This window comes from Ochotona curzoniae, unplaced genomic scaffold (assembly GCF_017591425.1).
Source record: "Ochotona curzoniae isolate NIBS_2020 unplaced genomic scaffold, NIBS_Ocur_1.0 contig_21, whole genome shotgun sequence".
Classification (NCBI taxonomy): Eukaryota; Metazoa; Chordata; class Mammalia; order Lagomorpha; family Ochotonidae; genus Ochotona; species Ochotona curzoniae.
In genome coordinates, this window is record NW_024465322.1 from 8,900,833 (window position 1) to 8,924,916 (window position 24,084).

A 24,084-nucleotide genomic window follows, 5' to 3' on the forward strand; every position below is an offset into this window, starting at 1 on the left:
TAACCTGAGTTGAATAAAATATATGAGATTATGGAAGGGTTTTTTAAAATTAGTCAGTGATAATACATTGTCTATAAAAATGACATTGATGTAATAAGACCGGTGTATGTAAGAGGTTTTTGGAAACCATTTCCAGTTTTCATAAGGGTTTTATTGATAATAGTATAAGGCAAATCCTATTTATCACAATAGCTATGTCAGAAAACGATTCCTAGGATAAATGTTCTGTGTTTCAGAAGTAGCTTTTTTTCCCACAGAAGACAGCTTTGGTTTGAGTCAATTTGTTCTTCAGCTAAGAACTTCTTGATACATTGCATTAGTTTCAAAACTTGTTTGACTTTTAAAAAGATGAAAAAAAAAGACAGTATTTAATCTGTGTGATTATGCACATTTGACATTAGACTTATCTGCTGGATAGTTGTTCTTTGGTAGAAGCAGGCAGTGTGTTCACTGCCATGCCTTTGCTTTGCCCTGTACCGTTTTCTTTCATTTTGACTTGAGCTGTATTAGTGTGATTCCATATTTCCCTCTTATCTGTGAGAGGATGTTTTTAGTAATATATCAGTGACTTGTACATTTATGAAATTTTCTAGACTATTAAGACTTCATATTTTAACTTCAATGGTATCATACCCTGTCTGTATTGTCTTGTAATATTTTTAAAAACGCTTTATGCAAATAAGTTATTGAAACATAGGGGAAATGCCTTAGTTATTTTAATGAATTTCTCCTTTCCCAGTCCAAACTCGGCAAGCATTGGTTACTTAACAGAATATAAACTTTTATCTTCTCAGGTGTCAACTAGCATCACTTGAGTTAGAGTAGGGGAGTTTCAGAAGGTTGATATGTTTTGTTTCCTGTGTCGGAGAGGAAAGCTGAGTGCTTTCAGTCACTTGCCAAGTGTTTGATTGCCTAGCAAGTTTCATATCTGTCATATTTTAGGGATATGAAGATCTGTAAGGCAGGCATAATCTTGATATCATCGACCTTATAGCCTTCTCACAGGATTGGTTGGTCAATTTCTCTCTCTCTTTCCCCCATCTCTCACTCGCTCTTTCTCTCCCTCTCTTCCTCTCCCCATAAATAATTGGACAGTTAACACGTAGTGAAGTCCAGGGACCATGGTAATATATACACAAGGCACTCTAAGGGATCTGAGATGCCTTCTGTCCCATTTTGTGTCCAAAGAGTCCCTTTGTTGAAAGAGCTGGAGGATTGATAGTAATACATTTGGAATATATGGAAACCATGTGGAAAGTTGAATTTTTCAGTAAGATTACAAGGTACTCAAAGAGACTGAAGCCTGAGCGTTACATTTTAGAGATGTTCATTTAGATGAATTATCTGGTTCCGAGATGGAATAGATTTGGGGATGTGGATGACAAAATAGGACTGTAAGATCTTGTTGACAGATTGTGGCCGTAACTTAATCATTGGGGTGAGAATTAAGGGCATAGGATTTGACTAGTTATTCAGGGGTGAGAAAGTAGAAGTAATTATGTTGAGAAGGAAAACCTTAAGTCTCGAATTCCTTGATTTCTGATTGACTTACACTCTAGTCTGTCTTTAAGTACAGATAGATACTTAAGTGATGGTTGAACGTATAGATTAGTTTGGAGTAAAGCTCATTCTTTAATCAGGAATGCTCAGTAGAAACATGGAAACTGAACCAGATAGCAAAGAATGGAAAAGGGTGTGTGGATAGTGTGTTGGAGAGGAAAATATGTGGAAAAAACCCACACTGATTTTGCTGTGTTTTTATTCATCACGTGTGTACTTGATGCTTCTTAGATTTGCACCAGGCTTTTTGAGAGCGGCATCAGAATTATTCTGTGCTCTTCACTGCTTTACCAGCAGGTTGACTGGCTCCTATGGACCTAGATCATGTTGCATTTTAAAAATCCCATAGAAAGCTCCCTGTGGAAAGATCTCCAACAATAGGCGGACGAAGCCATGCTATTCCATATGTGTAGCTGTTGCTGACAAAATGCAGCCTGTGAAAGCTGTTGCTGTGGTCTCAGCCTGCTGCTTTTGTTTTCTTGGAGTTGCCATCAGGTATTTATGTTGAGTTAATTTACATGCACTAGGAAATTACACCATAGAGCATGTATAGAAATTGAAATGCAGCTCAGGAAATCATTTAAAACGTGAAATGATTTCTCACGGTTAGCAGCATGCGCTGCAAATCCATGCACGCAGTTACGAGTAGTGAGCTGTGCGCTGTTCACCCAAGTTTCGGCTTCTGTTGGAGGATGTCTATTTTTAATGTATGACATCACCCCTGCTACGGAACTCCGGTATCCACAGGGATTTACTGTTCTTTCATTGCGTTCTGAAAGAAAGCTTGTACTGATGTCATAATCGGACCCATCTTTTGGTTGCATTTGGAAATTAAAAGTAATAAAGGTTTGTGTAGCACTGGTCATGCAGTGTTTCAAGCGATTTATTTTGTCAAAAATAAATAAATAAAGATCGCTGCTGCTTCGTCCTCCCTCTCCCTTTGAGCCCCTGGCGGCTCTCTCTGTCTTTACATGTTTTATCACAGATTCATGCCTTACCACAGGATTTAATTCTTTGGTGGGGGTTTTTTTTGGGGGGGGGTGTCAAGATTTTTGCACTGTTACATGCTCATTTGAAAATGTCTGTTTGGCAAAGTCTGCTTTGATATTCAGAGCCATTTCCACATGGAGCTGAATGGAGTGTTTTCGAATGAAGTTCTCAGTTGTAAGTTGTCTGTCTCCACTGAGGAGGGGCTCACATGTTCTCTTCTGGATTTGGATCCGGTTTTAATATGTGAACTTGAAGTGCTTCTCTGCGACTTAGAGTTTTATGTCGCTCTCCGGCCAGAACCCTGACTTCTTACGGAATACACATGTGAGGTTGCAAATCATTTGTCACATACAGCATATCAGTTGTTTACGTAGCATACGTAAAATACATAATGTTTCCTATTTTAAAATAAGTTAAAAATACCCACTAAATGCGATGCATATTTACATATGTAAAATTTTCCTCTGTTTGGATAGTCATTATCGGAAAGCTATTTTTTGAAACTCGGCAGCAGCAAATGTCTGTTGTTGAGACACAATTTACGTATAAAAGTCAACTATTGAAGTGTGTAGCTGTAATAGTTTCCATTTGACAGGTACACAGCTCTTCTAAATTTTACCATCTTAACCATTTTTCTCATGTATACCTCTTGGTGTGGTGTTAAGTATGTATCAGTAAGCTTTTGATTGGCTTGATCATATCCATTTCACAGATGTACTTGGCATTCTCTTTATGATCATTAAAAATTACACATAGCTTGACACCACACCAGGATGGCAGCCCCCAGTGCTATCATTTTTATGTTTGGGGAACCAACAAACTCTAACTAGAAGTTTTTGCCTCACGTGTGGTGCGTTCCAGCCAAGAAGAGCAGAGGGAGTGGCTGGTCCGTGAGCAACCTCCCCCAAGGTGGGTGTTTCACATTAGCCCGAGCGACAGGTCAGTGAGGACTGGGTTTCTTTAAAGAGCCAAGAGCCTAAACGTTTTTGACTCTGAATAGTTCTCAAGCTTTCATACTCCAGGACTCCCTTCAGTTCCCAAAACTTTCTGAGTGCTTTAATGAGCTTTGTTGCTATTGTTTTGTCTGCATTCTCTATATCATTGTTTATCAAACTAGAAATTGAAAATGAGGGACAAAATGGTATTACCCACTTTGACCCTGTAGCCCTTGACCCTTTGTATCCTAATCAACTAAGTAAGATTATCAAAAAATAATTAAAAGAAAAAATGAGGGACAAGCACTGAGCTGCTGTGGGTTCAGCTGAGCCCTCACGTTGAGACTGTGCTCTGCCTCTGCTTGGGGTCTGGCTTCCAGTAACATGCCTGGGAGAAAGCAGATCAGAAGCCAAGTCCTTGGGCCCTGGCCGTTGCTGTGAGAAAGTATATACAAATGAATAAAATGTTAACAAAATAGAAGCAAAACATTTAAATATGCATTCATTCATGTCTGTGAATAGTAATAACCCCATTCTATATTTACATACATAAGGGATATTTCAAGGGAAAAATAACTTTTTAAACAAAAACATGTCTGTGAAAATGGTAACATCCTATACTTTTACAAATACATTTAGCATTTAGCCTAATGGGGACAACTAGATTCTCATATTAATTTCCGCAGTCTGTCACATACATTCCTCTGTTTGAAGTGTGTACTTTATAAACAAAACTTTATACAGGTAATTGGAAAAGTGTTCAATAATAAATAATGGTTTACTACAGAATAAGTTGCCTAGAGATATACTTAAAACTTAAAGTAGATTTGTTTATTTATTCGAAAGCTGGAGTTACTGAGAGCACGAATGGGCTTCTGTTGGCTAATTCACTGCCCAAATGGCCTCAATGGCCATAGTAGGCCAGGCCAGAGCTTCACCTGTGGTTTCCATGTGGTTGGCAAGGGCCCATGGACTTAGGCTGGCCACTGTTGCTTTCCCACGCCATTATCAGGGAAGTGGATCAGAAGTAGAGCAGCTATAGCTGGAACAGGCGCTTACTGTTTTGTTTTTTAACCTCTTAAAAAGTTTACTACAAGAACGAGTAACTTTTTAAAAAAAATTTACTTCAACATATATTTGTATTATGTCCTGGAGCAAACATACCTCTTATGAAACATCAGCTTTTGGGGCTGGTGCGAGATATAGCAGGCTATGTCCACCTGTGATGTTGGCATCCTATATGGACACCCATTCCAGTCCCAGATGCTCCATTTCTGGTCCAGCTCCATGTTCACAGCCCGAGAAAGTGGCAGAGGATGGCCCAAGGCCTTGGGTCACTGCACCCACGTGGGAGACAAAGTTCTCGGTTCCGAGATTCAGACCGTCCCAGCTCTGGCCATCATGACAGTTTGGAGAGTGAACCAGTGAATGGAAGATCGTTCTCTTCCTGTGATTCTTTCAAATAGAATAAAAAAATCTTTTAAAATATAAGCTATCAAAATTGTTATGCCTCTCTTTTCTCAGTAAGCATTAGATATGTGATAACAGTGCTTTTTCTTATATTTAACATACAGTTGAACTGATCAATGTAATTTCAGTTCATTTCTGATTTTTTGATTCATGTCCAATCCTGTTTAATGTGTTGAGAAATGCCTGTAGAAGGAATGAGTAAACACCTGATTCTGTTGAGTGTTCTATTGTAGACTTGTTTGTGTGTTAGTGCAATATACTACTTCACCATACACCCAGGAGTTGTAGTCAACCATGAGTATGATCTCTGGCCAGTTGTGAGCCATTCTAATAATTACAATGTTCTGAAGCGTGCAATAAACATGCTGGTGCTATCCTCGAGTTTAAATACTAGCGCGATTGAAATGGTTGTAACTGCCTTCTTCGGTTTTGTAAATTAGACTTGCATTTTGGGGACTTAACCCTTTATTTACACATTCTGAGGATGATTCAATGCTGTTATCTTTAGCTTTCATGACCATCACAGTCAACTTAATCCCTTTTTAAGAAAGCATTTTAAAAATTTCTGTGGTATTTAAAATATTTTCCGTATTGAGACAGTCTTTTATATTTTCCAGGCAGGGTTGCTTGGAGGCATTTCCTGTCTGCAGTGTATTCTATTCCTGATAGTCACCTCCAGTGGTAGTGATTCGATTTAATATTGCTGTTCTTTTACTTTTAGAATGGAAATACACCATTTTGGATGGTTACACACTTCATTATTTCAGCCATTTTTTTAAATAAACAGAAATGTGTTAAGTTCTTACAGTGTCAGTAGTCTTTGGAAGTCGGTAGAATCTTGCTTCCTTGGCACAGCACTTAAGCTGTCTCGGCAGTGTCATGGTTGTATGCTGATGTCTGAATCAGACTCAACGAACTAGTATAATCATATGTTCCTAAGAGTGGCGTTGTGGGTTTATCTGCATTAATAATTCTACTTACGGGTGTCATTGCAAAAATAATGTACAGACACCTGAACAATATTATCAGGTTGTTCAAAGTTTGAGTAGAACTGGCATTTTGGAGTATTTTTAAAGGATGAAGTGACCCTACCTACCAGAAGTGTGTTTGTGTTTTCTCATTTCAATCTACTTGCAGCTCTGAATAGTGACTGATAGCCAGAGAGAGCCAGTGACATGTGCAGTGTTCATGGTCACCAGTAGAGTGAATGTTGGAAATGAAGTCAGGTACAGAGTTAGTTCTTTTCCATCCCCAGTCTGTGGACTTGAAGTTATAGTGATTTTGATGTTGTTTGAACTTGAAAGTAGGCCCAGATGGGGGTGTGAGGATATCACCCACCAAAGCTCAAAGTCCATTTAAGTCAGGATGGTGAAGGTCAGACCCATGGGGTACCCAAGTCCTGTGAGATCACTTGGCCTGGCTGTGCCAAGGTGACCACAGGCAGGGCCTGAGAATCTACACATGTATGACAGGCTAAGCTTGAAGTTGGTCATTCTGAATGACCTGCGGATGGTGCTAGAAATATCCAGATGGCCTTGGAAGGAAAAAAGGCTACCCACCCCTGAATTGTGAAAGAAATAGTGTAGGCTGTCTAGTGTAAAGAAATTATAAATGGTAGGTTTGGGTTGATTCAACTGTTTTCTGTTACAAATAATTTTATTTTCCTCTTTTGGTTCATACAGTTCTCATCAGTAAAGCATAGCTTTTTTTTTCTTTCCCAATTTAATCTTTCTATCTTCATTTCAGTGCAACTTCTTAAAAAACCAATTTAGCCCCATGGCTGGACTGGGAGTCAAAAGTGGGAGTGTCCATCTGCTGGTTCCCTCCTGACCATGATGGTTGGGATGAAGTTCCTTGACTCGGTCACCTGCTGCCTGCCAGGCTGTGTGTTAGCAGACATTCTGATGTTAGGTGTACATGTGTTAACTGCTAGGGCCAAGGCTGGACACCACCAGCTTGGACAGTTTGCCTTCAACTCAATTTTTGGCATATGATTGTGTAAGACATCATTAACATGGGAGATAAGGCCTTGCCTATTCTAGCCTTGAGTTGCCATTTGCTTTCTTCTTCATGATAAAATACATATAAAATTACAAAAGTTTTTATTACCATGCTACCATTTTTTAAGTGTAAAACACAATGACATGAAATACCTTGCCATTTTTAGAAGACTATTACCACCATCTGTCTCCACAGCTTTGCATTTTTCCCGAACAGGAATTCCATCGCCATTAAACGATGACTCTCGAATTTTGCCTTATTGTAGCACCTAGCAACTTCTTCCTTACTCTGCCTCTATAAACATTGGACTGAGGATTAGAGTATTGTACAGTATCTGCCTTTTTACAACAGGCTTCTTTCACTTAACCTGGCATCTTCAAGGTCTGGGCCTGTAGCATGTGTCAGAGTTTGGTTCATTTTTAAGGTTGAATAACACCATCGCCTGTATTTGCACTACATTTTATTAATACATTGCAGACTAGACGCAGAATTACTTCCTCCCATGTACGCATTTGCTAGTGAATTGTTCATTGTGTCTCATTTAGACAAGATTTGGCTTTTGAAATGTCTGTTTAGTTGAGATAGAAACAGAAGGAAATAGCTCCCTTGTCCACTGGTTCACTCTGCAAACACCTGTATCTGCTGTGGGTTAGCAGCCAGAAGCCAGGAACTCTGTATGTTCCATATCAGTATCAGGGACCCAACACTTGAGCCAATCACTGTCTGCTGCGTCTCGGTGTCTGCGTGTGCAGGAATCTGGAATTGAGAGATTCTAGCTGGGATTCCAACGAAGAGCTTCGGTTTGTAATGTAAGCCTCTTAGCTACTAGATGCTTACAGAAAGAGTTGGATTTTGATAGGAATTCATCTACAAGATCCAGTGTGGTCCTACTGGTGTCCGATCCCAGTGACTGGGTATCTTAGCAAGTACCTACAGTGTGCGTCGTACTTGGTGTTGCAGCAGTAATAGTAGAGGTAAAGTACATGGCACCGGCATTAGGAGTTTAGCCAGGGAAGCATATAGTAACTGTTTATATTATTATAGGATGAAATATAAAATCGTAACTGAAGTTCTTGGATGAAGAGGTGAGCACCATCACGAGAACTCCAAGGCCACTCAGCAGTACGATTTGGGGAGCGGAGAGGGAGCCAGTTGGGAACACGAGGGGGAAGGAGAGTGTCAGGAAGAAGAAAGGGCAACTGCAACATCCCTATGCCGGTCGTGGAAGCAAGAGGAGCTCCCGAGACCTAGAGGACGTGGACTAGGGACGCAGGAAGAGTGGAGATCCTGCAGATTGGATGCTCTGGGCACAGTGGGGAGCCACTGAAATGTCCATCTGTATGAGGGGCTCAGTGGATGAGAGTGAAATTAGATTTTAGAGTTTGAATGATTTTTGGAGGTAGCATGGTAAACTGGTTCATTAGTTATCCAGACAAAAAATAAGGATGGGAGTAGGAGGATAGCAAATGCAGGGGGGAGCTCTAAATTTGAGGCGGAAATGGGAGCATTTGTGTATGATTTTTATGTATTGAACACTGAGGTGGGCAAAGGAGAACTACTAAGTGATTAGATTCGGTAATACGACCACAGTAGTCCTTCATTTGAGCAGTGTATGGAATGAGGAAATGTAGAAAATCAAAATGTGATTCTTGAGAGATTTGGTTGTGATGTAGGGAAGAGAGACCAAACTCTAGCCAGGAAAAGTTTCTGCTTTGTTGTGTTTTTTCAGACAGTGGAGAACTGGTCTTCTAAAAGCTGATAAGGGCAAGATCTCTGGTTGTGGTGGTGAAGTTCCATAAAAGTTGGAGGAGAGGAAGCAGGAGTAACCTAAGAAGTCAGAGGTTCCAGCATTGTGGTGTAGTGAGCAGATCGCCACCTGTGATGTTTGCATCCCAACGGAGGCCAGTTATGGCCCGGCTGCTCCACTTGGGTCCAGCCCACTGCTGATGGTCTGGGAAAGGCAGCAAAAGATGGCCTAGGTGCTTGAGTCCCCGCCTCCATGTGGGAGACCCAGAGGAAGTTCCTGGTTTGGACCTTGCCCTAGCCCTGTCCATTACTAGGAAAGAGATGGGAATGGGTGAGAAGGATTCAAAGCAGTGCTTGGAAACAAATGCTTGCCTTTAGAGACTGCAAGAAAGGAAGATTGAGATGGGTGTGGTCTTCAGATTGACAAGAACACATTTAGCAAATCCTGACAACTTGAAAATCAGTGACTTAGGATGCCAGACCTCCTACATGTGTGTTCCATTTGGTGTGACACGTATGTGGTAGATTTGGTTGTGAAACACGCAATGGTGTTTCAGAGTTAAAAGTGTCCTTTCCTCTCGTGCCCTCGTGCAGTCTTTTAGATAGCTGGCACATCTGTGTGAGATCACAGGCTTATGGTAGAATCATTTAATTGAAACTTTCCACCTCTAGAAGTTTTCTTCTTGAGCCCCACATGAGTATATTTGCACATCATCAGAAGGCAGCACATACATTTGACTGTGTGTGCAAGTCTGGATGTGTGACAGAATCACCTTTTGTAAATGTATGCAGCGTATGCCAGTTGTGCCTTTTATGAATTTTTGATAAATAGTGTTTGCTCTAGCACAGAGATCTGTGAGGGTGGGGTAGAGGTCACACCGATTCCTTTATCTTCACCTTGGTGAAAAACCGTATCCTTAGTTCAAAGCCGTTCAAGTAAGTCCTTGCTACATTTTCCCACCCTGTCTTGAGCGATATTATTTGGAGTCAGCAATCAGTGGATTCCAGCCCTCTGAGACTTGCTTAACCTGCAGCTGCTGAGATAATCCAGGCAAGAGCTCGTTACTTTATCTGAATTGTCCATTGCTACCTTAATGAGTGAAATGGTTAAGTAGAGGAGGGGGCGAGCCTTAAGGAATGTGTGTGCCATTTGAGCAGAATGTTTCAGGGTATATAGGGAGAGAGGGAGGGTGGGAGAGAAATCCACTTACATCACTAGAACTGCATTGAGTGTGAGCCTTGCAGTTGAAGAGACAGGCTACAGTGTCTTGCTTTCTGCAGGAAGCAGCAATGCCGTTTGTTTCCTAAGAGGAATTTTTTTTATTTAGAAAAGGAAGCTTTCTCTCTACCCAGGAAATGGCTTTCCTTGTGCGTTGCTATGCCAACTGCCTGCAGCCATGGTCCTCCAAAGTAAGCACAATAATGTAATTATATTGGTGTATTGCATTCAGACTCCGGCTTCTGGAGATTGTATGTGTGTATGTGTGTGCATGTGCCGTGTCCCCGTTGGTGACTGTTGCTCGCAGGCACGCCTGAGTCGGGTGTGAGAGACAGACATCATTGAATTAAATGTCCATCAGTGTCATGCTGCTGAGATTAATTGTGCAAACTTGGTTCGTGGAGTGGGACAGAGACCACTGGTGACCACTCTGGCAGCGTCATTAGCAGCAAGGGAGGTGGTCTCGGTTCACACGCTCCGCTCTGGTTTCTCTTCCTTCCTTCCTTTTTGCCTTTCTTTCTGGGTCGGAGGGGTCTGTACGTGCGATTGCAAGTGAAACAAGAGTATTAACAATGCTTGGCTGAATGCTCGAGGCTGCTGCTTCTGCCACCCTGAAGAGTATAATTCTGTATGAAGGCTTTTGGAAGGGAGTCTGTGTGCAGTCAGCCATTTTAGCTCTTTTTTTTTTTTTTTTTTTTTTTTGCTTCTTGTTCTTCAGTCTGAGCAATGATCTTACTCGGCTGGGAGACTGAGAGCTGTGTGAGGTTTTCTCAGTCTCGTCATCACCTACGATGGTTAGAGTTTGGGGGTTGCAAAAATGGAGACGGGCACCGTTGTTCGATTCCTTTTCTAGTCTACAAGTGTGAAGGGTTTTTTTCTTCCTCTTTTTTAAGCTTACCAGGAGTGACACTTTAAGCTGCAGCTTGGTTGTCCTCCTCCCTCTTTTTTTTTTCTTCTAATTGAATGCTGGAGCGGGTGACTTGCCACCGTGAGAGATTGGTGCATGATGTGTAAATTCAGCCCAGCATATGTTTCTTCATTATGAAACCACTAGCGGTCCCAGCTAGCCATGGAGTTATGGGCCAGCAAGAGAGACACTCAGTGAGTACCACAAACGCTGCTTGTGCTTCGAGAACAGGTCATAGTAACTGCTCAGAGATGCGAGTGCTTGCTCCTTCTCTGTAGGGAAAACTGCTGCTGGACAGGGAAGCATTCTGTGTGGAGGAGGGGGGGAGATGACAGCTGGCTCGTCCTTCCCATTCTGCCGTAATCTTTATACATGTTTAAAGCAATTCATTGCAGGCCGTATCGCCCACATGGACAAATGTTGGACAGCTGATCTTTCTGATCAGAAACTAAAACTTGACAATTCAGTTTTAATGCTTGCCTCGTGTTTTGGAAAAAAAAATTTTTTGGTAGTTGAATTTGGTGGAAGATGTAGAGAAAAACAGGAGACTGTAGTGAGGAATCCCTGTGTGGGTTGGAGTGAGGAGGGAGAGCCTTGGGTGGCTCTCCTCTGATATTTTTCTTAACGTGCATTAATTGGTGGTGAAAACGCAGGTTTTTTTTTTTAATGCTATACACAAAGAATTACTTCTTCCTAATCGATCCCATGAGTCAGCTTTGTGTTTCTGGTGCTGAAATCCCAGAGGCAGCTGCTGCTGGTCAGGAGGTGCACTTTCTGTGCTTGGCACCAAATCTGAGTCTCTTCCTTCAGTGTTGGGGGGCTCACCATGCTCCTCTTATACCCCCATGTTGGCAATCATCTGCTGACTCTCGTGACGGATGCCAAGATGTTCCATCGCCACCCGAAAATGTCTCAATTGCAGCAGCTCATGGAGTAGTCCGAAGTATTTTTAAATGTCTCCCTCTACTTGTGGCCTCCAGCAGGCTGATGGCAGTAGGGGACATGCATGGTCCTCTCTGTTCTGGGGAGCAGGAATGTTGAACTTGAAAAATGGACGTAAACTGCTGAGGATTTGTAAATGTCTCAGGCTGTGCCTCGTTATCTACGTTTCTGAGCCTGATTGGGTTTTGTTCCCCATCCTGAGCAAAGGTTCCTGACTCGGTTCAGGCGTGCTCCTAGTCCACCAGCATCCTAGGGGATGGCACCAGGATTGGCACTGTGCTCAGAGATGGCGCCCACGCTGGGCTCCCACCTCTGCACGTCATTGTGATCCTTCACTCGTGAACTCTGCAGACCAGGTCCAGTAAGAGACCAGCCCTCTACATGATTTTCACTACCAGGAAAAGTTGTGACAGAGGAGCCCTGTTCTAGTTTGGATTTGTGTGAACAGGGCCTTTGACGCGCTCCTAGGTAATCACAGAAGGCAGGAATGTGACGCTGTTCTGGCAGGACATTTCACAACCCAGGAGCTATTACTTAATTTTAGTTTCTTGCTTACTGAGTATTAGTTGTTGGTGTATAATAGGGGTGCAATAAGAACCTTTAATTTGGGGGTTTATTAAGTCCATCTCGTCTTATAAGCCCACTAAAGTAGTAAATTCTCTATTTTATATTTGGTTAGTTGGTAATATAGGAAAATGAGTACCTCACTGCCACCAGATGTGTACCCAACATCAGCTGTATCTTTCCAAGTCAGCTAAGGCTGTTCAGGCATTCCTTAGAGGAGTCATGGTTTTCTGCATGTAAAATTAAAATGACCAAGGCGCAGTGGGCTAAGCTACCACCCATGTGGGAATCCCAGATGAAGTTCCTGGCTTATGCTTTTGCCTGACCAAAGCTGGCTGTTGTAGCCACATGGGAAGTGAACCAGTAGATGGAAGATCATCTTTGTTTCTCTCTCTCTCTCTCTCTCCTCTGTCTCCCTTCCTCGCTCTTTAACTTTGCCTGCCAAGTAAATAGCTCTTGTAAAAAAAAAAAAAGGCAATATAAGAAAAGAGTAGTATTTTGGAAAGATATTATAAAACTTTTTCAAAAGGGTACAGTGCATGAATGGTTTAGACCGTCACTAGATACAATGTTAGAGAAATTCTGTAGGCTGGTCAAGTGGTGGGATCACATTTTTTTACTCAGTCTATTGCCTTTTTTACTTATCTATTTATTTTATCATAAAACCTTCTCTTTTCTGCCCACCTCAGATGCCCTTGAAATTTCTGCAGTATGCATTGACTTTCAAAGTTTGTAACTTTTTTTTTTTTTTAGATCATATGAATTTAATGGTATCAAACTGGTCCCTTGTTTTCTGGTTTATTTTTTCATAAAAATTGCTGGTTTCTGCAGCATGCTGTAGTTATAAGTAACATCTCAGGTTGTGATTAATAATTTAAGAAATGACATCTGTAAGAAGGTACCGTACTCAGATGTGGAGTAGACACAGCAGTGGCTGTGTCTGTTGAAGTACAGCACGCACTGCCTGCTGTGCTGTCCGCCTTGGTTCATCCGACGATCCTCTCCTGAATGTTGTGCTAATCACCACTTCAGAGATGAAAAAACCTGCTAGAGGTTGGAACATGTTTTTTTCCCCAGCTGTGTATTTCTAGTAAGTGGTGGAATCTACCTGGACTTGTCTGATTTTGCAGTTCTTGCTTTCCATAACAGCTGCAGGAAAATAACGCTTGCCCCGCTGCTCTCATGTTCCTGGCTTGAGTGATATTCCGATTGCTGCTAATAGAAAAGAACAATGTTGTGGTCCTAATGACCATAGAGGACCTTGCCTGGCTCCTTCCGTGATGCACCTGTGACGTTCGAGATTCTCGCTAGACACATGCCATCCTGCTCAGACGCCATTGGATCCAGTTCAGTTGGACCCCTGCTTTTCTGTGGCGGCCCCTCTGTGTCCCTTCTCCTTTTTGCTGCTGACTGCTAAATCTGAGCTCCACACCTCAGTTTCTTAGGTCTGTTCCCTGCCCACCTGTGTTTCCTGGAAGCACTGAGCCTTGCTGTGTTGGCTGCCCCTGCATGTGCCCCCGAAGTGCAGCCTGTGTCCATGCTAGCCTCTCGTAAGTCCACACTGACCCCGTGTCGCACGCAGCAGCATTGAACAACTCCATGATGATTGCATAAGCCTCTTAGGAAGAAGTTGATGTAACTTAGCTGTGTTGCCTCAATTCCTGTGACTCACTTGAGGCTGTAATCTACACTCTATCTGATAGACACGTGAGTGTTTCTCCCCAAACTATGCTTTTTAAATTTAGGACAAGCCTGGCTGATTGCACAGAAAGACCTGTTATCTTGCTGCTGCCCAACTTGTGTGGCTCTTTGCTTGATTTTTACTTACTCCTGTGTCTTGTTTGCTCCTGACCTCTCTTCAGCAGTGATTAAGAAGCACTTAACATTTAAAACGGGATTGTATTAGTTCTTCTAATTGCTGCTTATGAGTTGATTTGGCCTTTGCAGTTAGGTGAGATATCATATCTTTATTGTTGAGAGGCAGGGAAACAGGAGGCAAGAGTGGAGGAGAGCGCCCATCTGCTGGCTCACTTCCCCAAGCCTGCAGTGGATAGGGTTGGGCTGTGCTGAATATAGGGGCCAGCAACTCAGTCCGGCAGGGCCCCTAACAACTGTAGCCATCACCACTGCCTCCCAAGGTTTGCGTTGCCAGGGAGACATGTGCAAGGGCTGGGAATAAAACCAAGGCGCTCTGAAATGGGACTGAAACATACTAACCACCAGGCTAGATCCCTGCTCCCAAGGGTCCATCCATGGAAAGATCCTCCTCCCAGCCTTGCCTCATGCCATCCCGTTTACCATATGTTAAGGACACTGTTGGATTTTAAAACCGTATAGACAAGACTCTTCAAGGCAAAGTACATCACATGTGAGGAACCACGTAGGCAGGATAGCGAATGTGAGAACACAGAAGGTTATGAGGACATAGGATGAAATCATCACTATTGCTGTGGATTGGAGTAAACAGCAGTGTGTCAGAGGATGGTGGATACAAACTGAGGATTATCATTTGATGGCCCAGCAAAGGAATGCAGCCTCTTTCCGTACTCCTTCTGCTTCACCTTTCCTTCTTGTAACTAGAATATATTTAAGCAAACGCAGTGTTTTAAAAATTGCTTTTATCTCATTATAAAAATCTGACCTTGTCCATAGATATTGGTGTGTCTATATTATAATTTGATTTCTGCTTTATTCCATTGCAGTGTCAAAAAATAGCACCTGTATTAATTATAGATGCTAGGTTATGTCTCTTGAGTTGAAACTCTCCCGTTTCTTTATCTGATTTTTATTTTGTCTATTATGACAAATACATTTCCTGAGATGAAATAACCTTGTCTCTTGGGAAGAGTTTCCACTGCGTTGCTAGCAAAGACCTGAGAGGAAGCAATATCCTATTGTTTTATTCAAGGTCATTTTGCCTTGGCTTTGGGCCAAGAAATCCAGGCAACAAATAATAGATCTTTTTACCCCTGTTTGAAGTGAAGAAATACATGTAGAAGCCTGCCAAGGCATTGTATGCACACACTGCTTATATATGTAAGATGAAAAGAATGTTCCTTCTCATTCTGGAACGTGGTGGCTTTGCCTTTATTCAACAGAGAAAGTATATGTCACAGCCTTTCTTTCTAATATTGTTGAGTAATGATGCGTTCAAAATAAACCGTTGAAAAAGATTATGTCAATTAAGATCAGTGAAAAAGTATCCTGTTTTCCTTTTAAAAAGATAATACTCTAAATGTATCATTGCAAACTCAATTATTTCTTTTAATTATTTAGAGCATGGGAAGATCAATTACTCACTTTATCGTATTTTTGTGTTTGAAATACTAATATTTTTACCCAAATAAGTACTGTGCAAACTTACTCTTGTAGGTATTATTCTGCTGACATAATTTGGTGTTTCTCTAGTTCATCTCATAATTATAGACCTGACCATAATCTTAAATATTTTCTTCTGATAATTCAGTAATATTTTATCCCAAAAGATGACTCAGTTTTCATTTTCCTGTCACAGCAATAATAATGTAAATACTACTTTTATAGGTAATTTAAATAATGAATTATGTTTTAGTATTTGCTTTGTATACCTAGTTTTTTTTTTAAGAGTAACATCATTGTCATATTGGTAGCAACATTGTGAGCTTCCAAAAGTCTTTCCGATTGAGATTAAATAACCGTATATATTAGCCATATATTTTATTTGGCTAATGGTTGGGTTATGTCTTTCAGAAACAGTTTCTAAAATAGACCGAGTGTGTGGCTTGTATATCCATATAGCCCAGAGGGTTATATCTGCATAAAAGTGTTCAAATTGGGTCATGTGTGTGTAGTTCAAAATGAAAGTTTGTATATATGTCCTCAAGGTCTCGGTCAGTTTTCTTGCCTAGCATGCTTTCTGTCTCTGACCTGTCTCTTTTTTTTTTTTTTCCCATCGATAAGAAGTTGTCTTTTCTTTTTTGGAGGCGTAATGCATCCTGTGGCCATGCACACTTACCTTATGAAAGTAACAATACTACTAGGATTGTCTTAAACGTTGCCTCATTTCTGGCACATAGGTGAAGGTGGCAGTAGGGAACACCTGCCGTTATGAAGGTTACACATGCAGGAACAGAGTGTACCTGCGTCCACACAGCGTGCATGGTCACACTCAAGCCGTGCCGGGGAGCTCCTGGTTCCCGCCACATCTCTCCTGGGACAGGAACACCCAGGAGTTCTAGATTAAACTGTCAGTTGTCATCCTCTGCTGACACAAGTCTCCTATGATATAGGCTGTCTTTGTCATGTAGCTCATGTCTGTGTAGAATCTGCATATTGTTACAATATTTAATCCAGTCTATGTAGTTGTCACATCTGCGTAACTGTGGCCTTTCCCTTAATGTGTTTCCCCATGTAATTAGACCCACACACTTTCATCTCTTCATCCCATATCAACATGCCAGAACCTTTCTCTATAACTGAAACAGGTGTTCTCTATAACAGATGCTTCTTAGGATGGATTAGCCCATTTTTATTGATTATGCACAGTCTGAAAAAAATCCCTTTGCAGTTATTAAGATAATATTCCTTAGTGAGCTGTAGAGTGACGCTTTATTGATTTATAGTATTGACTAGATTTGATTACAAGATAAGTCCTATGTCCCTCCCCTTCCCTGCATTTATACACATTCATTTTATGTGTAAATATACATGTAAATGTGATTAATCCATCTTCCCATTTCTAGTTTCAGCATGTAAAAAAAAAAAAAAACTAAGATTGAGGCCTACAGAGTTGTGCCCTCTTAGGTGTCATCCAGGCTGCTGTGGAAAATGATGCTTTGTAGTAAAGCTAATGAGGGGTTGGGGTGCGTAAGGAAACATGACCAAGCTCCTTTACAGAACTCCTAACTCATCTTCAAAGGTGCCGATAGGAATACCTAAAGCAAATCTCCTGGATTTTTTTTTTCAGCAGTCCCCATAACAGCAAAACATGGTTTTAGCTAGGCTTGGTATGCAGTAAGACAATAAAAGTAATTCCTGCTTGAAGAACTTCTTTGAAGCCTTGTTATGATATTGACCAGCTTATACACAATGGTTAGACGAGTCATTTAATTTCATGAGAGTTCTTTTTTGTCACTTCAAAATGATGATGATTTTGATTATAATACTGGCCTACCTTATGTTGTTTTGAAGATTATTAATGGTTACAGTTTTAGAATTGTGGTAATCCAAAAGTTTGTGGAAAATGGAATTAAAAGTTCTACTTGAGTGTAAAAAAAATTGAAATCCCATGCATAGGTTTTCAAAATAGGCATTTGCTATGATCATTCCAATAGTCCTCCTTTGTCATCCATTTCAAAACTTTTTTGCGAAACATAATTTTTCAGGAACTTTTTCAAGTACTCTGTGTGTTAACTGATTTACATACATCATTTTCCCTAGTCATTGATGAATATTAAGCATAAAATGGAATTCAGCTCATGTTACAGGTGAACATCTGAAATTAGGAAAATATGTAAGAAAGCTCGTACTTTCAGAACCTTTGTGAAAACAACAAAGCCCTATAGTTGTAATGCCATGTCTGCTTATATGTGGCCTGGAATTCCATCTCTCTGTGTGATGCTGAGCTGGTCCCTTACCTGTTCTGAATTGTTGGTGCTGGGCTGTTAGGAGCTGTTAGCGATGTGTAATTGTGGGGATCACATATTTGGCACAAGGTCCGACAGCCATGAACTCGACTGCTGTTTTTCCAATTAGTGGAATTTCCTTTCCTTGATTTCTAAATAGAATGTTGGTGGTGATTTGCAGGTTTTTGTTCATCTGCATTGATGTACACAGAATATAATTCTCTCGAACATTTTAGCTCAGTTATGATTTGCTTTAAGAGCCCTCATTAACACTTTTTTGTAATGCATTGGTACCTGTTTGCAAAATAGCTCATGTAAGATCATAGCTGATGTAAAAATTCCTGTGAATTTTTTTCCCTAAGTACCTCAAAAATGTTCCCTACTTATTAAGTGATTTTTGTGCAAGTAGAGCTGCTTAGTAAGACCTGTCTTTGTAGTCATTTCGTGTGTGTTTGCAAGGAGGTATTTTTAGCTAGTTTAGCTGCACAGCAATCTGACATCTTTAGAGGAGACATCAGTTCATTATGTGGATACAAATTCTATGCTTTCAGCTTTTATATACCAAGTTCTTAATTTAAATCTGTTCTTTTTGCCTCTTCTAACGAAAGAGACTGCTATATCATGGTATGTATTCTATTTCTTCTTTAGGCTGGCCTTCCTCGCTTAACTTTTGCCTAGAAAAATGAAAGGTAGAACTGTCTTCATTTGCTCACAAATTAACATGGATCCTAGAAGCCTGGAATTTGGGGTCATTTATATGCTTCATAGTGTTTATTACACTGTGACGTGGATGATTTGAAACAGTCATTAAGGGGCTCATAAATGCTGTCTTCTCCTTAGAAGAAGATTGCAAAGGCCAGGAAGGACAAGTTCTGTACCTGTACCCCTTAACTGTGCATGTTGCTTCATCGCGTTTAAAAGTTGTCTGCTTTGTGAAAGCTGGTTTGGTGCCGAGCATGTCAGAGGGACGAGGTTGTGTGTGGGATGTGGAGCTGTGCTTTCCTGTGGCTCTAAGCGTCGTGTGGAGTTACCTTCATTTCTGATTCTTGTCGATGCAGTCAAAATACTGGGAGAAGAAGCTCTTAGTGTTCAAGCAAGTTGATATTGGTTATTTAACAGTTGTTCTCACAGAAAGGTGTGCTATTTATCTTCCCTCCTCCCCCACCAAGTTTACTACAGCTAACTTCAGGGAACTAGTCATTTAGATGTTCAAAAGATCTTTAAAATTTATTTTCAAACATATTCTCATCATGCTTGAAAATTTTAAAGTTAACGTCTACTGCTTGTCAGAATGTCAAAGCTTGAATGAGAACTTTGGTTATTTATTCAGACTTACTGTTTGCATGGTGTGAAGCATCCAGGATTTAAAGTGTGGTCCTTAATTTTTCATGTAGTCACGTGAACGTGTGACTCGCTCGGGATTTCGGCGATGTTTTCATTAGTGCTGCGGGAGTCTCCCTGAGTGACCTTGGATTGCAAAGGTGAAGCGTCCTCACCGGGAGCACAGTTACTCAAACACAGGCTCTGCAGACTCAGGTTCAATAAACGAGCCTCGTCTGAGGGTGGGGAGGCGACTCGTTGCTCAAGAAAAGAACAAGCAAGTTTCTGTTTATCCATTTTGTATATGCCCATATATGCTTATATGGAAGGACCAGACAGTACATTCCTATGGTACAAAGGAAATCTTAAAATCATGACATTTTTAAACAGCCTTTTCTTGTTCTTAAAAATTAGCCGTGTTATGTAACCATTTAAGAATTCAGCAGAGGCATGATATTAAATGACTCGGATTCCCAGCGTCTTAACGGTGAAATTCAGGCCATGCCGGATTCTTAAGCCATGAGTTCACTCCCCACTGCCCTTCTCAAATTTGCATGTAATAATCACTGAAAATTGTGCCAAGAGAGGTGTCAGTGCAGACATTCTTGTAGGTTTCAGAGTAACATGTTTGATTCCAGGGCTATTCCACAGGAAAATCATCTATATTTCAGTTTCTAAAAAGTAACCAATTCCAGGCTTTTACCGAAAAGTGGCAGAAGAGCCCCCAAATTTGGCTTCACTGGCTCTTTCTCTTACTTTCCATTGCACCTCCACCAGGATGGGAGTGACTATTTTGGAGTTGTGCTCCCCAACCCAGCAACCAACCGAGAAAGGCACCTGCTCTCTTGTCAAACAGTCTAACTCTGGAATGTGCTAACTGTCGGCTCGGCATGCTGTCATGTGGGCCAAGCGTTTTCTTGCGTCAGCTCTTACTTGGAGGGAGATTCTTACGTAAGCTTGCTCTTGAACACATAACCTGGAGAAAATCTTCAAGGATTAGCGAGTTGAACATCTCAGGATTCCTTTCTTGGGACTCTGAGGAAGAGTCAGGTTGGGTTATCTTTAAGATGCTGTTAATCTGGCCCAGCACAGGGGTGCTCTCACACACACACACACACACACACACACACACGCGCGGAGGTAATGAATCCCTGGCTCGATATGATGCCTGACTTCTCAGCCATCCACTCTCGCAGACAGCACATCCTCCTTTGTGGGGTAAATGATAATCATGTCTTTGGTATGTTTTGCTGCTGTTGCTTCATTCCCTTTAAACCATCTCAGAGTTCTGAACCATCGTTACCTGGAGCATGGAAGATTCCCAGCGATGGCGTGATTGGTTCTCGTCGTGTGAGTCAGTTATCCACCTTGGAATTGAAGATGGTTTCTCTTTAGTTTGCATTAGCTACAAATTATCTTCCTTCCACTTCTCATTGTTTTTATTCCTTGGTTTTGCATTCAGTGTAAGAAGCGTTAGAATAAGCCTTGTCCTGTCACATGGGAAGACATGTGTATATCCAATTTATAGGAAGATACCTGGTTTCATGTGCCAGGGAATCACAGTGGCTCTCGTCGGAAGAGGACACATAAGAGAAAGCCAAGTTTGTCACTGATGGTTTTGATGCCTCGTTGTTGGTGCCTGGTTGCTGTTGGGTTTTTCTTGACTATTTTCTCTGTGAGTTTTGTAAGTTGAAATCTAAATGGTGGCTTTCTATCACAGGAGATTTGTTTATCCTGTTGACAAACCATTATAGAACAGAATCTATTTACAAAAACACAGTAATTCATGTGACATACAATTAGGCAAGTATTTCCACCTGAACTTTTGATAGGTTTCTCTATCTGAAGAAAATCCCAGGCATTTCTTGAGTTTTTCCTCAAAGATTCTGTGAGCAGTTTATCTACTCATATAAGCAAACTATACATTCTGATTTATTGACTGTAATAAAATTTAAGACTGTGAAGTTCAATTGCATGCTAGGTATTTCGGTGTGCTGGTTTGTACTTCCTGTGTGAAATGTCCTAAAGATGACTGTTGAGTATTTCCCACCATTCACCCCCAAAAGCCCAAGTCATATGACAGTCAACAGACTGTTTTGGGTCCCTGGCTTTTGTCATCCCTCCATCATTAACTTTGGCATTCTTCAGATACACCGTGTTAGTTGAGTTTCCTGCTAGCATTCATTACCATAGCTTTTATTGGTTACTGGTCATACTTTTGCTGCTTTTTTCCCCATCTTTGCATAGGGAATACAAGCAACACAGGAGTAGACGCGTGATGCCTGTTGGGAGTCTGGACGTTTAACATAAAAGTCTTTTAACTGAATTTTTCATAGAAAGTACAAATAAACTCCTGGATAAATGACTTTCTTCTTAGGAGATAAAATTGTGCTTCCCAGCGGGGGCTGTGACCAGGCAGGTTCTCCTCCCAGCCCGGCTCCCTTGAGTCAGGTGAGTTCTGCAGTTCAACCTTGGTGAGCACTTGACCACCCCCACCGCTCCGCACGAGCCAGTTGGTGCCACAGTCCAACAGAGGCGAGCCAGCAAGTCCCCTGCAGAATCTGCCTCTAGAGCCAATCTGGTCTTCCCAGAGCTTGTACCGACCTCCCGTCCATGACTAAAATTTACCCAAGCCCCGGTTTCCCAGGCTGAGTATCTCTTACTTCAGAATGTTTGGATCAAGGATGTGTAAAATTGGGATTTTGTTGATTTGTTGGTTGTTTTTGTTTTGTAACATCCCCGTACATGATGACATTTCCTGGGGAGAGGACTCGAGTCTGAACAAGTCATTCATGTTTCTTGCCTCCTTTGTACACATCATCTGGAGATAATTTTATGCAATATTTTCAGTGTGTCTACATTGTGGTATGACTTGTCACCTGAGGTGTGGAATTTTTCTAGTTGTGGTGTCGTGTCAGTGCTTGAAAAGCTTTACATTTTGGAGCCTTTTGAATTAGAGGTATTCACCCTATTTCAGTCGTTGATTTCAACACTTCAGGTTTTTGGACAGAAAGGCATGTGAAATATTTGTGTAAACAGTCTTACTATTAAGTGCCCCTTCTAAAATATTTCATGGCATAGGAAAGTGGCAAGAGGCTTCTGCCATAAGCAGACACCGCAGTCCCCCGCCGCCACCCCCGACACGCACACACACACACACTGGCTGTGGTGTCGGTTTGTACTCCGAGGGCAGCATGCTCAGTGTCGGAGGGTCTCGCCACACCTAGTCTGCAGTGTGGGTCTGGGTCAAGTACACAGCTATTCTGGGAATGCTGGAAGTCAAACAAGATAAAGCTGTGTACTCACAAGCAAGTACTGCTCAAGTTTGCATTTGTGTCTGAGAATTCTACGCTCGAAACTGGAATGTTGGTGAAAAAGTGTAAATGGACTGTAAGTTTTCCATGACAGCAGTCATTTCTTCAGTGTACAGAATTAGTGCTCATTTTCAACAGTGAGTTCTTTGCAAATATGACTTCTTTAGAGTGTGATAAATAGATGTTGAGGGGAAAATGCATGGAAAGTGAGCTACTTCAGAGGTAGTATTAGTTGACACTGTCTCAGAAATAAGCTTTTGGGGCTTTGAGTGCAAACATTGGTGGAAGAGATTAGGAAGGCAGAGGCATCTGAGATTGTTTTAGACAGTGGGTTACTCCGTTTGGTCACTGTTACATCACTTTCATTGGAGAAACTAAAATGCACAGAAGCCAACTAAGTTCTCCAAAGTTATGTAGGAAGTTTTGTTATTAAATCCATGTATGTCTAACAAGAACTTAGCTTTTGAAGAAGTTGGGAAGCTGGAAGTATGTCCAAGTTTTAAAAAAAATTATTAATTTTTTGGCCAGATTTCCCCAGTAGAGATATAGCAAATAAAATTTTGTAGAACTGTTCCTGTAAAACAGTCATTTCATCAACTTCAAATGTCTAGATAATTTAATGAGACAAATTAATAGGTCATTACTTTATTCTCAATGCATTTAGAAAACTGGTTTCCTGTTACTATGTGTTTTTAAATGACACTTCTTAATGTGAAGTTGGGTTTTAGTAAGTAAGGGTGGCTGGTTTCCCTTGGATGGTGTTATGCTGCCTAGTAAGATTAGATACACATTCCAGCCAACACTGCAAATCTTGGGTGTTGGTTTTCTAACTATTGCTTGAAGCAAAGTGATCCCAGTGTTAAACAGACTTCATTGAACAGTGGCCATCTGTTTTTTCCTATGCCATACTTTCTAACTGCATTGGGGCCATAAGCCACATTAATAGTAGGATTGCTAAGGTTAGGACAAGGAAGGCGACTGGTCTATAACACGCTCTCACCGAATGTAGAAATTCAACCACTTTGATAAAGTATTTGATACTGACACATGAGACTTTAAGGCATCCATCTTTATTTCTTTTATCTTCTAAACAAGTTCATGTGTTAGCTAGTAATTTATAAATGCCAGCCACTAGATTAATTTATAAATCAGGTAACAAAATGCCTGTTTACTTATATGATTGGAGTCAGGTGAAGAAGTTCCTTTTTGAAAGCTAACAATTGTAGCGTTTTTGTTTATTCCCCAAATAAAACGTAGTGTTGTGATGCAAATCATGCCCAAGTGTTTGGAATGACTATAATCTGATTTAATATCACTGTTGTTTCTTTTGTGTTTAACAGTATTTATGATCAAATATGATTCACTCATTTGCATAACAGTAGGTTACTCACAAGTAAACTATTTTTAGCACTGTGAGTTTCTTGATCTAGGAAAATTCTGAGCAATAAAATATTGCTATAATCAGTTATCACAGCAAAAATGTTTAGATGAAAAATACAGATTTCCTTTAAAT

The 24,084-nt window shown here is 41.0% G+C and overlaps 1 protein-coding gene across 12 annotated transcripts in view; it reads left to right on the forward strand.

The window, feature by feature from the left end:
* Positions 1-24,084, forward strand: part of RAPGEF2 (Rap guanine nucleotide exchange factor 2) — a 157,310-nt gene that overhangs the window by 93,341 nt on the left and 39,885 nt on the right. For 2 of the 12 annotated variants that reach the window (XM_040971348.1, XM_040971349.1), the window contains exon 1: positions 10,035-11,022. The exons of 8 other annotated variants lie outside the window; for them this stretch is intronic. In XM_040971348.1, the coding sequence (XP_040827282.1) occupies positions 10,963-11,022 (60 nt within the window). In that variant the 5' untranslated portion in view covers positions 10,035-10,962. Of the gene's footprint in view, positions 1-10,034; positions 11,023-24,084 lie in introns of those variants that run through there. 2 more of the 12 variants (XM_040971350.1, XM_040971351.1) reach the window with 2 other exon arrangements.